Below are 17,995 nucleotides of genomic sequence, written 5' to 3' on the forward strand. Positions count from 1 at the left end.
TGTTTCAAATGAATTATTTTTGCCTTGTTGTCTTTAAACTTAGAAATTTGCATGATTTTACATTATGTTTGTCATGAGGACAGAATAAGTAGAAGTTGGAAAAAACCTTAAAATCTTTGATCCTGTTTCTCCATTCGGTATGATCATTGTCGACCCTCAACCTCAACAACATCCATGTCTGACCTTGCCTGAAATGTGAGGCTGGAGAAACCTTCTTGGATTACTGTGATCATATTTATATTTTAGCTGATGAATAAGGAAAAAATATAGATTACCTACAGATGTTTGAGTCCTCCTTTGATTGAATTTTCAGAATGTAATCCAGATTTGCTAGGAAGTTACCTCCTTTCCTCTTGTTTATCTGATTATGATTAGAGTTGGGGTGTGGCCAGAACAGAACAGACTGATTTGGTGGAAAGATTGCTGTGAAAAATGAAGGAAATACATATAAATCATGATCGATCTTTAAATCGATCATGCTGGAATATTTTGGGACCTATCTTTTTGTCAGAAATATTAATCTGAGTTATAAAAACTGGAAGAACTGCAGTTACTGTAAATCAGAAACAAAAACAGATATTCCTGGAAAAGCTCAACAGGTCTGGCAGCATCAGTGAAGAGAAATCAGTGTTAATGTTTTGGGTCCAGCGACCCTTCCTGATCCTTCAGTTCTGAGGACGGGGTCACTAGACCCGAAACATTAACATTTCTCTTCACAGATGCTGCCAGACTTGCTGAGCTTTTCCAACAACTTCAAATCTAAGTTATGTAAGCCTTGTTTCATAAGACTAAATAGGAACAGATCTAGCAGCTTAATCTGAAGTGTGGTTAACATGTGCTATTTTTTGTCTTTAATGTAAGAATCCTACACAGGTAGGAACAGCACTTCAAGTTTTCTTCAATCTTGGAACCTTAAAGGAAACCATCAACAGTGTAGTCGATGGGTATCGCTTGTCTCTGGAAGATAATATCAGTAGTGCTTTGGATATAAAACTGTTGACTCAACCTATTCAAGCAACCGCAAAAGGCAAGTTTCACTCTTGTACAAAAATTATATTGTAGCAATAGAAATACAATTTTCACAGTTACAATAATTTGAATGCTGACTTAATTTAGTTGAAAGGTAATGTTCTTAATTCATCTCAAAATTTCAATCATCATTACCTACTCACCCATTGTAATTTTACATTTTTTTTTGTTTTCAATATTTTCAGGACCCGGAAGAGCCACAATGCCAACTCCTGGCAACGCACCTGCATTCCGTGCTGCTCTTTGGACGAATATGGAGAAACTAATGGATCAAATTTGTGCTGCATGTGGACAAGTAAGCTTATTTTTTTTTGGTTAATGTAACTGGAAATTATGTAGTTTCGATTAGTAATGAATTCCTCCCCATTATTAAATTTCCACACGTTAGTAGCAATTGGCGTAAGTCTTTTGCTAAAATCACATGCGGTGCTTTATCTTTAGGAAGTTAGCATAGGTAGGTCATTTAATTTGCTTTATACATGTATGACTTTGATCAGGGGTGTGCCTGCACTGTTTTCTCCTGTAGTTGGCAGAAATTATCCATTTATGGAAAAAGTTAGATGTTGTGTAGCAGCTTCCTACCAAGGAGCTGACATTCTATTTTGTGACCTTCAGGTTTGCAGGAAATTATTGTGCTTCAGAGTTCCCTGATTTCTTGAAATTTGTATTTGTGGTTGCAGTCTGAAAAGTTATTCATTTCTTAATACCATTGAAATCTTGAGCTTTGCCATACCTTGAACAGTTCAAATTTAGTATCCTTGTTTCAAAGTCAGATGGTCACAGATTAGAATTTAAATCGCTACCCCGGTTTATATTTCAGTGTTAGCTGTGGATCAACCAGAAAATTATGGCTTCAAGTTCCACTTCAGAGGGGCCATCTTTTGACAAATGCTTGAACTGAAGTCTTGTCCACTCTGCTGGATATATTCCAAAAAATAGCAGCACTGACCTTGGTGTTTTTCTCATTGTTTATAGCTCTGATTTTGCAAAATGACTGCAATTGCTCAGAGGCAACTTTCTGTAATGTGTTTTAGGATATAGTAAAGTACACGTACAATTATTTTCTTGTCTTTTAAGATCTTTGTCATCAACTTTGCACTACGATCATTCTGCTGTGCTGGATTTTGGCTTTGACATTCACATTGAATGTAAAAAAAAATGCTCCTCAAAATTGACAGCAAAACCAAGATGTAGAAAAGACAATTATCACTGATAATTTTGAAGTCACATCTACTCCATTCTGGCATGAAGTATTGACGCAAGCAGTTTTTGTTTCAGGAGTGGGATTTTGTTGAAACAATTTAAGATTTAGAATGTTGATGCTCAGTTTCCTTTCATGTAAAGAACTTTGGGGATTTTGGCACTAAACAGTCACTTCTGGATGCAAAAGGAATCAAGCATGGACGGACAATGTTTGCTGTGCAACATTCTTTAGGTGGCATTAATGAAATTGTTCTCTGTAAAGGATTGCATAGTTTGAGAAACCTTGCATGTTTCTCCATGCCCTAAATACCTTGCTCCAGCAATTTTTGGTTGAACTTCCAATGTTTCGTGAAGTCATGCATCACTCCAGAGTGTCTTTGTCCTCAGCCAGCACCTAGCGCACAGGCAGTTTTTAACTTCTCCAGTTTAACAGCTGACATTGTCCAAATCAGTTTTCTATGCTTGGCAACAGGTTGCAGACATTTCTTTAAGTTTCTTTCACTATAGATGGTTATCTTGATTTTACCAGATGGTTGAGGCCATGAGTAGTGGTTAATTACTATGGCATGTTAAGCAAGTTGTGGGTTCTGATGTTCCATTTGTATTTGACTAAGATTGTTGCCCCATTTGTTTCAAGAATTTCTCGTGCTTCTTTGCACATTGATAGGAAACATCATTTATTCAAGATGCGCACGTCACAATACTAATTTCAAAGTAAAATATTGTAAATATCGTATAAAATATATAATTAACATTTTTCAGAACTGGTGTGGATTGGAGGTACTTTTTGTTTACTGTTTTCAGTCTCTTGATGTTGCTTATGATCTCAGTGCTGCTTTGATTCGGAAAATAATTATGGAATTTCTCATACCATGGAGTAGAAGAAAATACCTGACACATTGTATCATAGGGTTTTCCAAGAAACAATGGTTTATCCTTTGTAGTGTGACAACAGATTGCATTCAGTAATATTGAAGCTATATTAAAAGATGGTGAACCATTTGTGGTCTGATAATTGTCCAGTATCTGTATTTTTAGTGATAAATTGATGGTACCTTTACTTTTAGGTGCAGCACTTGCAGAAAGTTTTGACAAAGAAGAGGGACCCTGTGACACATGTCTGCTTTATTGATGAAATAACTAAGGTAACTCAATGAATTTCTACATGTTGTTATTGAGTACATTTAAAGGGAAGGTGTAGCAAAGTGGCAAAGAGATGATTTTGTACAGATACATTTTCAGCTCAGACACAAGACTTCACATTCTACTAAATTATTTGCATGTTGACAAATAGATATATAATAGATTTTTTTTAGTATATTTTCTTGCATCATTTTTTTTTAGTTGTTATAGACATTTTCCATCAGTTATGACCCACCTCTGGAGCAGGCTGGACTTTAATCCATGCCTTCTGGCCTAGAAGTGGGAATATGACCACTGCTCCACAATAGCCCTATTAATATTTTAAACCTTGATTATATTTAGATTCTGAAATTCGTACAAACAAAGACAAAGATTATTTTATAAGGTTATCTTCATTCTTTCAGCAAAGAAATGCTTACAGGCAAAATAACTGAGCAAATTGGTATCTGCTTTTTGATGCTGATGCCATATAGTTGTCCAAGAGTCCCTTCTCTTTCCATAGAAAAAGTCAAATATTATTGAAATACCGCATCTTGCTTTTTAAGAGAAGGAAACCCATTATAACAGGTAACACGTATAAAAATATCACAGTATGAATAACAATTTCATATATTTATTAATTTAATGTTAAAATAGCACACATTCTGCTGAAGTTGATCAGGACACAGATTTTTGGGAAATGTATATGGTTGACTATGGACTTTGATTTTTTTTTTGAATCATTATTCTAGATTTGTGGGGAGGCAAAAGCATGGTGCTATTGTCACTGGCCTGCGAGCTTAGAGACCCAGCTAATGCTCTGGGAATGCATGTTCAAATCGTGCTGCAGCAGATGGTGGAATTTGAATACGATAGATATCTGGAATTAAGCTTTGAGTGATCACCATGAATTCAGTGTTGAATGTTGGTTAAAACCCCATCTCGTTCACTGATGTCCTGTAAGGAAGGAAACTGCCATCCTTACCTGGTCTGGCCTACATGTGACTGCAGACCCACAGCAATGTGGTTGACTCTGAACTGCCCTCTGGGTTATTAGGGATGGGCAATTAAAGCTGCCTGGCCAAACAACACCCTGATCCCATGAATGAATAAAAAAAAGATAATTTTAGCCTCCTTATCATCCTCATGGATGCATCTCAGCTTTGCATATCTCTGAGAGTATCCTTGTCATGAGATCAAAATGAATTTCTGACAATATGTGAAAAACGTGTAAGCAACCTTATATTTACTCTTAAGTTCTGGAAATATTTGAATGCAGCACACCATCACATCAAACATCATGTTTCATTTCAATATTCAGCAAATCTATTAAACAGTTAAAAAATTAAATAATTACCTTCAGTAAGATTTAAAAATCTATGTAACTTTAATATTATTTTCTTGTTTTATTGAGCACCATTTTATAAAAGTCACTGTCTAATACTGAGCTTGTTCATCTGTAGCTAATTTCTGTGAATATATTCCTTTTTCTTTCCTTTCTGACTGTAGAAGTCAAGTTTATTTTATTTTTTCCAATGGAGTTTCCAGTTAGTCCTAAATATATTCTGATAACTTCGGTCAACAAACAGGTTCAGCCATTCCTTTCACCCCTTGACCTGTGTTTTTTTTTAGTAACTGTTTGGCTTCCAAGCACTTAGCTGTTGTCCAGTTAACTGAAGAATTTGCATGGTCTGTGTTTGCTAAAATGAAATTGGTTTGTTTTTTGACATTTACAACTCAAGTGTTATTTTTGCTAGTCACCTCTGGAAACCTGTAGAAAATAGTTTGTAGCAATTCAAAATCCAAATTGGTTTGATTAAGCAAGCAGTATGTTTGAATGATCAGGATTTTTTTCACAAATTCCAAGGAATAATAGCTTATAAATATAGGGGAAATGTAAGAATACTGAGTTTTGAAATTGTGTGATAGCAAATGATCCTAAACAACAATATACTACCCTGTGAAATAGATCAATGTTTCTTTAAAATTCCTTTAGAAGTTATTTTTAATTCTTAAGATTAGAAACAGCGTGACTGAGTTGTGATTTTTTTTTGAAAGTCACTGACGCAACACAAAATAAATATTTATATGAGCTGACACAGTTGTGGTATCTCTAAGATTTTTAAGCAGAGCAGCTTGATTATGCCTCTGCTCTTGGAAATAAGTAAATGGCTTGAACAATGCTGATATTGCTGACTAAATAAATATGTTATGCTTCTAATTTTAAGAACGATGTTCCCTCATGTATGCTTCATTCAACATTGTCATCGACAATAAAAAATGACAAAATGATTAAGTAATTCTTCATTAACAGATCTCTGGCACCTGTAAATGTAAATATGTGCACTTCAGTTTCTGACTGTTAACCTTTTCAGTATCTAAACTCTGATTTCAGTGAGGAGAGAGTTAACTATTTCCATTCCCTGGGCTGCCCAATCTACTCAGTCTTTCAAGTTCAGCAACTACTTGCAAATTTCCCAACAGCTGAAAATTCTGTAAGCAATAGATTCCACAATAGGTAAAGCTAATAAACAGTACAAGAAATTAATACATTTTCTTCCATTTGATTTTACTGCAGGGATGACCATTGTGTTGATATGTTTAATGTAAAGACAGGATGTATGGTTTTTGCCAATTCCAGCAGCTATTGTTTTGTATAAAATCAGACTAAAGAGAAAGGTTGCTTCACTTTTTTTGTTCAGAAGACTAAATGATTTGCAAACCCTATATATGTCTGTTACAAAAGTAGTATAATTCTGTTACACTCAATATTCCATCTTGGAAATGGAATTAAATATTTTTGGAGTATAACTTGCACTGTGGCTAAGAGGGAGCCCATTGACACACTGTACTTGGATTTTAAAAAGGCATTTAACAAGATGGTATGTAAAAAGATCTTGCAAAGTAGATGCACATGGTATAGGGTGCAACATACTAGCTTGGTTAGAGGATTAGCTGGCTTGCAGTAAACAGGGAATTCATAAATGGGTCTTTGCCTGATGCAGGGTGTGATGAGTCGGGTGCTGCACTGGGGCTTCAGCTTTTTACAATTTATGTCAATGACTTGGATATGGGGTATGAAGACCAAGCTAAGTTCACACCCGAGTCAAAGTTGGTTAGGGAATTATGTTGTGAAGAAGCTACAAATAGATATAGATGGATTTAGTGGGCAAAAATATGGCAGAGCCAATAAAATATGAGAACATGTGAATTTGTTCGCATTTGGCCAGATGAATATAAAAGCAGAGCATTACCTAAACTGAAAACAACTGCAGAATCCTGCAGAGTGATCGAGCGTATTCAAGTGTACAAGAGACAGATGGGCATCAGAAATGAAAATGGCAAACTCAGTCCTGTCGAACCTATGATGTCCTCATTACTAACATCTAGAGCTAGTGTCAAAACCGAGTTGAACAACAGCCTGGCATCAATATCACAAACCCTGGGTCTAGGATAATGGCAACTGCAGATGCTGGAGAATCCGAGATAACAAAGTGTGGAGCTGGATGAACGCAGCAGACCAAGCAGCATCTTAGGAGCAGAAAAGCTGACGTTTCGGGCCCAGGCCTTTCATAAGAAAAGGAGGAAGGGGAGAGAGTCCTGAAATAAATAGGGAAAGAGTGAGCGGCAGATCGAAGATGGATAGAGGAGATGATAGGTGGAGAGGAGACAGATAAGTTAAAGAGGCAGGGATGGAGCCGGTAGAGGTGAGTGTAGGTGGGGAGGTAGAGAGGGGATGTCAGTCCGGGGAGGACTGCAGTAGTGGGAGGGGAGATTTTGAAGCTTGTGAAATCCACATTAATACCATTGGGCTGCAGGGTTCCCAAGCAGAGTATGAGCTGCTGTTCTTGCAACCTTCGGGTGGCATCATTGTGGCATTGCAGGAGGCCCAGGATGGACATGTCGTCTGTGGAGTGGGAGGGGGAGTTGTAACTGCACCTCCCAGTCGCGAACCATTTCAACTCCTCCTCCCACTCCTTAGATGTGCTCCTAAGATACTGCTTGGCCTGCTGCGTTCATCCATCTCCACACTTATCACAATATCTCAGTGTGAGGGGGGACAAAGGAGATAGGAAGGAAAATATCAATACTTGACCAATTTGTGTTAGCTATTTTGCGAATCAGTAGACATTTTGGACAATGACATTCATTAACTTTTTTTCTGCAAGTCACAGGCAATTCATACCAATGCTGACAATTCATATTTATTTTCTCAGGACAATCAAGCAGACATTTTGTGTACTTTCTGGAACTCGGTTACAGAAATCTTGACTCTGAAATTCCAACAGGCTACAAATTGTAAGTACCTGTATTGATTTTATAGATATTTTCTAAATCAACCTGTTCAGCGACATCGTTACACAGTTCTGGAGCAGGTGGGGCTTAACCCAGCGGGAGCAAACACTACCACTGCACTACAAGTGCCACACCAGAATCCATCGGAAATTCTAAAGAATGAAATTCACTATGTATTTTACTCATTCTTTTTGTGTTATTTCTCGTATTTCTGTATAAAAATAAGGAAGAATAGCTATGCACTAAATGTGGGCAGTCAAAAGTAAAGAACAAAAGAGAAGCCATTTGGTCTGTTAAGCAACGTCCTTGCTAAAGCTTTATGCGTTTAGGCTTGTTCTGAACTTGTTTCAATTTTTTCAGTGGGAATATTCTGCACTCCTTCAGGCTAACAAATTTATATTGATGTACACAAACTAAGTACTCTCTTTCAGTTCTCTAGTATTGATTTTAAGGAGGTTATTTAACCAAAGTAGAATTTTTTTTTTATTTGAGTCAATACGTATTCCTGCATATTCACTTGACCTTTCGATCCTACTCCTACCCGGAATGTTCTTAAGTGGAGTTAATCCATACAACATTAACCGCTTTCACTAAGCAGTTGTTCCATGTATTCAGTATTTTGTGGGATAGAGCATTTCTGTTACTTAGTCCAGTTCCTGCTATGTTAATTCTGTGATTCTGCATACAGTTTGTATGGTCTATATAGTTAACATATAGTTAAATATGTGTCTATTTAATTATAATGCCACAATCAACCCCTTCTGTAGTATTCTGCTGAATCAGTTTCATTGTAGGATTGAGCAAAGTTTCAAAATTTCTGATTACAGTACATTTCATATTTGTAAAGTCTTCAAAATTTACGGTCATTGGTGATTAGTGACTTATTTGGCTTATTACGTAATAAGGTGGGAATTGCCCCAGTCCTTGCATACGCTTATTAACCATTACTTCACATGAACTATTTCCAGTCAGTGATAATTCGTATTCAAATCTCTTCTATGTCCATTAATGAAGATGCAATAATTCTGTACTGTTGTGGACTTTTCCGATTTTACCATTCCCTCGCACCTAGCTGTGAAAAAAAAACACGATTTATTCACATTCACAACTCTAACATAATCTGTCTCACTGTAGGGCTTTTTTGCTCATCAACTATGTTTTGAATTTTGGTTTGTGCCAACACCAGAATTCAAGGATTTGCAAATCCTGTGACAGATATTCTCAAAGTTGCTTCTATTGTTATCTTATTTTTTTTAAATCGAAGAAAGGAACACTGCTGTCCCTTCTATGTTCAAAGAAACATCCAATATCAATTCTACTGGATTTGAAATATTTCAAATGCCATGCCACTTCTAGCTCCACAGCAGCATGGGAATTGACTGGGGGAATAGTTCACGCTTCATTATGATCATTCATTGCTAAATTTCCCAGCTGATAATAAGTCAAAAATAATGTTGAGTAAAGTATTTAAATGTTAGGCAATTTTGTTTGCTTTTCTAGAGTTTTCAGATTATTTGGCTCCTCATACTGCTGTGCATCGGTGAGAGATTACATTTTCTTATTGAACATTAATCATAACATGTTCAACATTGAGTGGCAGGAAGATAAATTTGTGATATTGTGGTTCATTAGTAAATGAAACAATGAAAGCGTTACAGTTTCATATAACAAGAATAAGATGATGCTTTCAATATAAAGACTCAAATCTCTTATCATAGCCAAAATTCCTCAACAAAAATCTGTCTCTTTGATAATCAACTCAATTCTCAATTTAAGTGATGCAACTGGAAGCAATTTTCAGAAATTTATAGATCACCATTGCCCTTTTGCTTCATATACATGGATCAGTGAATCTAATTAGTTGCTTTAAATATATATTCCAAGTTGTAGGTTAGATGGAAAAGGCTCAAGGCAATAACTTAAGACTTCTGAAGAGGTGTGCTTTTTTGACTCGATGAAAAGAGGGACATGTTGGTGAAGCATATTTTCTTGCACTCATCAGGCCAAATATGAGGGTGTCAGATTTTAGACCACCATTAGAAATCTGTGATTATTTGAAATTGTGTAATGTAAGACCATAAGAGGCAGAAGTAGGCCAAAACATCTCTCCGTGTTCAGCAATGTTCAAGGCATATTTTTTTGCCTGCCATTTGTTATTTGTGAATGATACAGGGATAATTGCTGAGCATGGCAAGCTATCTTGCGAAAGATCAGGAGAAAGTCATTTATAAACAAAAATCTTGTGTTTATGCACAGCCTAGCATGTTTGTATAGCATTTTGACACCATTGTCAGTCGTGTCTTAAACTTGTTCACATCCAGTGAATGACTTTACTTCGTACATAAATAAGCATAATAGCTCTCTTGCACAAAGAACAGCAGTTAGGTGATAGACTGGATTATTTTTCGTTGTTAACATTTTTTAACCACATGTTGAGGAAGGATTATTGCCAAGGATATTAGGAGACCTCTGTGTTTTTCCTGAAAATTTGTCATCTTAAATATTCAGCTGAACTGCTAGAATATCAATTAGAAGGAAATTACCTTAACAATGCAGAATATACCTAACAACCCAGCCTCAACAGCCCTCTGCGATAAAACATCCCACAGCTTGCCATCCTCCGAAAAACCGTTTTCTCATCTCTATCAATGTAATTGGTGTTTTCTTACTCTGAAATTATGCCGTCTGGTCCTAAACTCTCCCACAAAGAGAAGGAACCTCCCTGCATCCATCCTATCAATCTCCCTGAAAAAATTTTTGTTTCAGTAAGGTTTCCTTTCATTCTTCAAACCTCAACGAGTGCAATTCCAACCTACTTAACTCCTTTCCTAAGAAAATCCTTTCATGCCTGAGATGAACGTTTGAACCTTCTCTGGATTACCTGCAATAACCGAATATCTTTTCTTCAATAAGGGGACAAAAACTGTTCACAGTATTTCCCCTCTTTGAATAAGGGTGTTTACACTGGCTGTTTTCCAATCCACTTGGACTTTTCCACAAGACTGTAAGACATAGGAGCAGAAATTAGGCCATTTGGCCCATCGATCTTCTCTACCATTCAATCATGGCTGATAAGTTCCTCTACCCCATTTTCCCATTTTCTCCACGTAACCTTTGATCCCCTTGATAATCAAGAACCTATCTGCCTCAGTCTTAAATGTCCTCAATGACCTGGCCTCCACCACCTTCTGTGGCAGTGAATTCCGTAGATTTACCATTCTCTGGCTGAAGAAGTTTCTCCTTATGTCCATTCTAATAGGTCTTTGCTTTCCTCTAAGGCTGTCCCCTTGGGTCCTAGTCTGTCTTACAAATGAAAACATCTTCCTAACATCCACTCTGTCCAGGCCATTCGGTAGTCTGTATGTTTCAATTAGATTCCCCCCCTCCCCCCCCCCCCCCCCCAACCCCCTCATCCTTCTGAACTCCAATGAGTATAGTCCCAGAGTTCTCAGAAGTTCCTCATTATGTTAAGCTTTTCATTCCTGGGACCATTCTCATGAACTTCCTCTGAACCTGCTCCAGGGCCAGTACATCCTTCCTAAGATATGGGGCCCATTCTAAATGTGACCTGACCAGGGCCTTGTGCCTCAGGAGTACATCCCTGCTTTTAAATTCAAAGCCTCTCAAAATAAGTGTCAACATGCATTTGCCTTCCTGACTACTGACTCAACCTGCAAGTTTATCTTGAGAGAATTTCAGACTAGAATTCCCAAGTCTCTCTGCACTTCAGACTTCTGAATTTTCTCCACATTTAGAAAATAGCCCATGCTTTTATTCTTCTTACCAAAGTGCATGATGTCATTTTCCCACATTTGTACTCCATCTGCCACTTCTTTGCCCACTCTCCTAACCTGTCCAAATCCTTCCGCAATTTCCCCGCTTCTTCAATACTACCTGAGGATGGGCGGGAGACACTACATGTGTAGTGTTTCAGGTTTAACCACTGCCTGAATATATGATTTTACTTAGCCGGCAGTTCCCTTGCGCTGTTCTGACTCCCGCCACTGAACCAAGGAAAGCTGCAGTCTCACGAGGTAAGTCTTTTAAACTGAAGGCTTACCTTCCCTGCTGCCCTTGCGCTCTCTCCCAACTCCCACTGCAGAACCAAGGAACTTTCCTGGATTCTTTGAAGATTGCTACCAGTACATCCACTGTCTCTGCAGCTACTTCATTGAAAACCTTAGAATGCGGTCCAAGGAATGTATCAGCTTTTAGCCTGAGTTCTGAGGAAGAGTCACTGGACCCTAAACATTAACTTTGATTTTTCTTTTCTTCATGGATGCTGCCAGACCTGCTGAGCTTTTCTAGCAACCTATGTTTTTGTTTTTGATTTACAGCATCGGCAGTTATTTCAGATTTCTTTTCAGCTTTTAGTCTATTAGTTTCCACAGTACTTTCTCTGTAATGATGGTTATTGTGTTTGTGTTTGTTAAATAACCCTCTTTAGTCTATTGATTTAAGTATTTTTGGAATGCTGTTATTTCCTTTTATAACGACTAGAAGGAAAATATTAATAAATTGATCATGCTTTAATTGGGAACATATAATTTGGTTGATTTGGGAATTTATATGCCAGTAGGCATAAGAAATGTAGATGCTAGCAAGTTATTTAATTTAAACTCCAAAATCATAAACCTTCAAATTCAATCAAAGAATGAAAGATTTTCTTCACAATTTTATTTATATACGTGTGCAGATGTACAGTTGTACTTACGTGGCACAGTTATTTCAATATGAATTAGCAGTTCTTTTTTAAAAGGAAACAAAAACAGAAATTGCTGAAAAAAAAATCAGCAAGTCTGGCAGCAGCTATGGAGAGAAAGTAGAGTTAATGTGTAGGGTTCAGGGGTCATTTAGTATTGTTTTAAAAAATGAACGTGATAAAGAATAAGGTTGGAAGCTTAGTGAAGAAATTTTGAAAATCTGGATAGAGCTTTCCTCCTAGTTTTTCTTTCATTTTCTAATTCATTTTATAATTCATTTTATTTGTTTATTTTCATCAGCTTTGCTGGCATCTTGCACTATATGTATTGGGCCCTCAACAGACTTGCACATAAATCAATAATGTTATACCACCTGTGAGATCCAGTTGGTGAAGTTTGATTAATATGGATTGTAATGAGGCTGACTTTGAAAGAGAGAGAGAAATTTTATAGAATTTAATGCACTTGAAGTTTTGTGGTTAGTCATCTATTTCAGAAAAATAATTCCACCTGGAACATTTTAAAACAATGCATATTCAAATTGATATGTGGATAAAAATTAAACTTGTGCATGAAGTTATTTATTCCTCATTCACACCTTCCATATTTATCTAGGTTTAGGAAAAGTGTGTTAATAATGTAAATTCTTAAAGTGGTGAGCCTATGACTAAATATTTGTACTTTGAAATGAAGCAATCACAATTCATTTAATCAAATTAGGCTAGGTCACTGAAATTAACAGATGAGTATTTTTAAAATCAAACTTTTGGGTGTATTGTAATGAAGGACTTTTTAAAAAATTTCCTCGCATGTTTAAGGTGTATTTTGTTGACTCATACCATCTACAGCTCGAGTTTATGTCAAAGTGCACACTGCACTGTATGCTATGTAGTGAGTCTTGTGATTGTAAACCATAATTTGAAAGGGAAACAGACATCTTAAATGCTGTTTGTAATAGTGACACTAATGGAAACTTTAAACTGAATCTTCAGTGGAGACAAGTGGAGTAACCAGCTGTTGCATTTACAGTAACATTGCTTTGTCCACCACAGGAGGTGACACAATATTGTCAACTTGGAGGATCCAGATCAAGTACTTCTAAGATACCAAGGCTTGACATTGAACTTCTGTCAAGCATTAATGATCGTCATCAAAACAGAGTTATTTATTGGTGTCAGCTTGTTAATATTATGACATGAAAACTCAGGAGTTGTAACACAGTTATGGGAAGTTATTTGATTATGGAACAAACGTGTTAATGGGAAGAAAGGTCTTGTAATAGTCTTTGTCATGAAGGACAAAATATTTGAAAATTAATGAGACTGAAGGCAGACAAGTTGCCAGGATGTGATGGTGTAGAACAAAGATTTTAAGGGTTGCAGAGATAGTGGAGGCATTGGTTGAAATGTTCCAGAACTCACTGGATTGAGACATCCAACAAATTGGAAAACCACTAATATGACCCCACCTACTGAAGAAGGAGAGGTGGAAATCAGGAAACTGTAGCCCTGTTGGGCCTAACATCTGTCATTGCGAAAATACTAGAGTTGGCATGAAGGAAAAATAGCAAGACATTTGGAAATGTTTAGTGCAATTGAACAGAATCAGCATGGTTTTGTGAAAGACAATTAATGTTCGATAAATTTGCTAGAGTTCTTTGAGGATATAACAAGCAGAGTTGATAAATGAGAACTGGTAGATGTGGGTGTATTTGAATTTCTGGGAGGTGTTTGATAGGTGTCAAACAGAAGATGCAAGCTCACAGTATTAAGGATAATGTATTACTAGCATGGGGTGAGGTTTGTTTAACGCAAGAAGACTGATGAGATTAATGAGCCTCTTTTAGGTCGGGAAGACATAACTGGTGCAGTGATACAAGATCACTCGGAGGACCTCAACTGTATACTATCTAGATTGAAGACTTGGAGGAATGGAAGAGTGTAACTTAACCATAATTGCTAATGTTAAAAATAATTGGTGGGTGGGCACATTGTGATGAGGACTCCAGGAATTTGCAAGGGGATACAGATTAGTTGAATGAGTGGGCAAAGATTTGGCAGATGGAGTTTACTGTCGGAAAGTGTGAGGTAATTCACTTTATTAACAAGGATCTAAAGACGAAATATTAATTAAATAGAGAGAGAAGTGTTAAAAAGTGAAAAATGGTGTAGCACAGAGGCTATGCATATTCTTGTGCATACAAAATTTAGCATGCTATGCAGCAAGTAATTCAGAAGGCAAGTGGAATTTTGACCTTTATTGCCAGGGTGTTGGGAGTTTAAAAATGGGTAAGTCTTGTTACGACTGTGCAGACTGTTGGCAAGGCTGCACTTGGAATACTTTGGACAGTTTTGGTCCCCATATTAAAGAAATTAAATGCTGGTGTTGGTAGCAATTCAATGTAGATTCATTGGGCTGATGCATGGGATATGTGGATTAACTTACCAAGAGCTGCTAAACAGGTTAGACCTTTGTTCTTCAGAGTTTGAAAGAATGAAGGGTGATCTTATTCAAACGTACAAGATTTTGAGGAGGCTTGACAGGGTAGATGTTGAGAAAATATTTCCCTAATGGGAGAATCTCAAACTGACAGAAATAGTTATAACATAGATAAGCTGCAGAGCTGGGCTGAGAGGTGGCAAATGGAGTTTAATGCAGACAAGTGTGAGGTGATGCACTTTGGCAGGAGTAACCAGAAGGCAAAGTACAGGGCTAATGGTAAGATTCTTGGTAGTGTAGATGAGCAGAGAGACCTCAGTGTCCATGTACACAGATCCTTGAAAGTTGCCACCCAGGTTGACAGGGCTGTTAAGAAGGCATACAGTGTTTTAGCTTTTATTAATAGAGGGATCGAGTTCCGGAACCAAGAGGTTATGGTGAAGCTGTACAAAACTCTGGTGCGGCCACACTTGGAGTATTGTGTACAGTTCTGGTCACCGCATTATAAGAAGGATGTGGAAGCTTTGGAAAGGGTGCAGAGGAGATTTACTAGGATGTTGCCTGGTATGGAGGGAAGGTCTTACGAGGAAAGGCTGAGGGACTTGAGGCTGTTTTCATTAGAGAGAAGAAGGTTGAGAGGTGACTTAATTGAAACATATAAAATAATCAGAGGGTTAGATACGGTGGATAGGGAGAGCCTTTTTCCTAGGATGGTGACGGCGAGCACGAGGAGGCATAGCTTTAAATTGATGGGTGAAAGATATAGGACAGATGTCAGAGGTAGTTTCTTTACTCAGAGAGTAGTAAGGGAATGGAACGCTTTGCCTGCAACGGTAGTAGGTTCGCCAACTTTAGGTACATTTAAGTCGACATTGGATAAGCATATGGACGTACATGGAATAGTGTAGGTTAGATGGGCTTGAGATCAGTATGACAGGTCAGCACAACATCGAGGGCCGAAGGGCCTGTACTGTGCTGTAATGTTCTATGTTCTATGTTCTAAAATAAGGAACAATAATTTAAAACAAGTGTGAAGGAATTTCTCCAACAGTCGTGAAGGTCGAGAATTATCTATCCCAGAGATCATTGAAAGTATTTTAAAAGGGGTTAGATAGACTTTTGAAATACCGAAGTGTTGAGAGCTATAAAACGTTGGCATAAAAGAGGTGTTGAGGCCTGGGACCTATCAGCCATGATCTTATTGAATGTTGGGACAGACCTGGGGACAAATGTCCTACTTCTGCTATTTCTTAAGTTCTTAAAATTATTCCAAATCCCATGATTTTTGCATTCATTAGGTCATAGAGAAATCTTCAATTTGAAGTCTTTAAGTATCATTCACGTTCAGAAAGAGTGCTGCTGTAACTGTGGTCTGTCCCTGAATTTAAAAGCCCATATTATGGAAAGAAAACTAACAGCAACAGAAAGGAAATGAAACTATGGTAAAGTAGGCCATACCCAGGGGTGAAAAATGTATTCGTGTTATGTAATTTGAAGGAGACAAACCTCTCTCTTTTCAGCATCCACATTTCTGAAGCAAGCATTTGAAGGAGAATATCCAAAATTGTTGCGATTATATAATGACCTATGGAAACGTTTGCAACAGTATAGCCAAAGTATACAGAACAGTGTAACAACTGGTGGAAATTCTGACTCACCCCCTGAACTACCAGCAGCAGAGGAAGACACACAAGACCTATTTATGTTGAAGAAGCAAGACCATGAGTAAGTTTATTTTAATTCTTCATGTCTGAATAACACACGATGTTGATCCCATTCTGGTCTTTCTCTTGGTCACACTTTATATCAATACATAGGGATCCATGCTTTTGGTTGTCCAGGCCCTAAGATCTGAAATTCCCTCTTTAAAGCCTTTACCTTCCTACATTCCTTAAAACATACTTGTTTAATGAAATTTCCCTTTCATAACATCTCCTTATGCAGAGAGGTATCTTCCTTTGCCTGATAGCAGTCTTGAGAAGCAGCTTACAGCGTTTTACTATGTCAACACAGCTATCAAATACAAAGAAGGGTCCCCATCAGTAGGCCAGAAAACATGCAGTAATCCCACCTTGACTCTTTGGAGCCCCGATCACCCAGCTGCAACTGGGTGAGTTAGCTGCTATTGGGGCTCTCATCCCATTTAAATAATGGGAGCACCCCCTGCTCCCAAATTGTTGGACCTTTTGGAGGGCCAGTGATGATTCAACAGTGCTACCTGAAGTTGTGGTTATTGCTGGTACTGCGCTCAGCTGAGGACATAGTCAAGGAAAATGCATGCAGTGACAAAAACAGGCTCTTAATTGATTTCAGATATGGTTTCTGAATGAGGAGGCTGTCTTCACCTTTGCTGCTGCTAAAATGTGATCCCCTACTAATTTATAAGCACTGTCCCTGCCTTCCAATCAGCCTGTAAAAGCCTGACAAAATCCAGCCTGATGTGTATTACGTAAAGATATATTAAGACTTAACTTTTCAGTTAAGTTGAGAAAGGAACCAGAATATGTATTAAGATTGTTTATTATTTTGTGAAATTTAAAGAAGTTTAGATTAGATTCCCTACAGTGTGGAAACAGGCCCTTTGGCCCAACAAGTCCACACCGCCCAGACCCATCCTCCTATAACCCACACATCCCTGAACACTACGGGCAACTTTAGCATGGCCAATCCACCTAGCCCGCACATCTTTGGGAGGGAGGAAACCAGAGCACCCGGAGGAAACCCATGCAGACACGGGGAGAATGTGAAAACTCCGCACAGACAGTTGCCCGAGGCTGGAATCAAACCCGGGTCCCTGGCGCTGTGAGGCTGCAGTGCTAACCGCTGAGCCACCGTGCCGCCCTGTGATGCTATGTGAACTAATATTCTTACGAATCACTTTGCTTTTAATAAGGATTAATGTGGTTGTTGGAATTTAGATTTCAACGATGAACAATTAAATATTATGTTCATCCTTTTATATTAATAATACAGTCAAAGACAATTATTGCAAGTTCAATCATGTAATGCTTAAACTGTTGAGTTAAGGTGAAGTTTCTTTGAAATTAGCATTTGATTACTGTGTAGTTGCTGCAGTAAAAATGGAGCATCCAATGTTAGCGTCTTGAAAGTAGAGCAAGTGTCCGTTTCAATATATTCAAAGAATGTAATTGCCATAATTATATTTATTAATATGCTAAGTTATAACAATCTCAAAATTCCTT

The 17,995-nt window shown here is 37.7% G+C and overlaps 1 protein-coding gene across 1 annotated transcript in view; it reads left to right on the plus strand.

The window, feature by feature from the left end:
- cog5 (component of oligomeric golgi complex 5) overlaps nt 1-17,995 on the plus strand; it is a 124,572-nt gene that overhangs the window by 67,565 nt on the left and 39,012 nt on the right. Inside the window, exons 8-12 of the mRNA XM_048554284.2 lie at nt 862-1,027; nt 1,215-1,324; nt 3,300-3,377; nt 7,572-7,653; nt 16,313-16,517. Coding sequence (XP_048410241.1) covers nt 862-1,027; nt 1,215-1,324; nt 3,300-3,377; nt 7,572-7,653; nt 16,313-16,517 — 641 coding nt within the window. The remainder of the gene's footprint in view (nt 1-861; nt 1,028-1,214; nt 1,325-3,299; nt 3,378-7,571; nt 7,654-16,312; nt 16,518-17,995) is intronic.

The sequence above is a fragment of the Stegostoma tigrinum genome, chromosome 25 (assembly GCF_030684315.1).
Source record: "Stegostoma tigrinum isolate sSteTig4 chromosome 25, sSteTig4.hap1, whole genome shotgun sequence".
Lineage (NCBI taxonomy): Eukaryota > Metazoa > Chordata > Chondrichthyes > Orectolobiformes > Stegostomatidae > Stegostoma > Stegostoma tigrinum.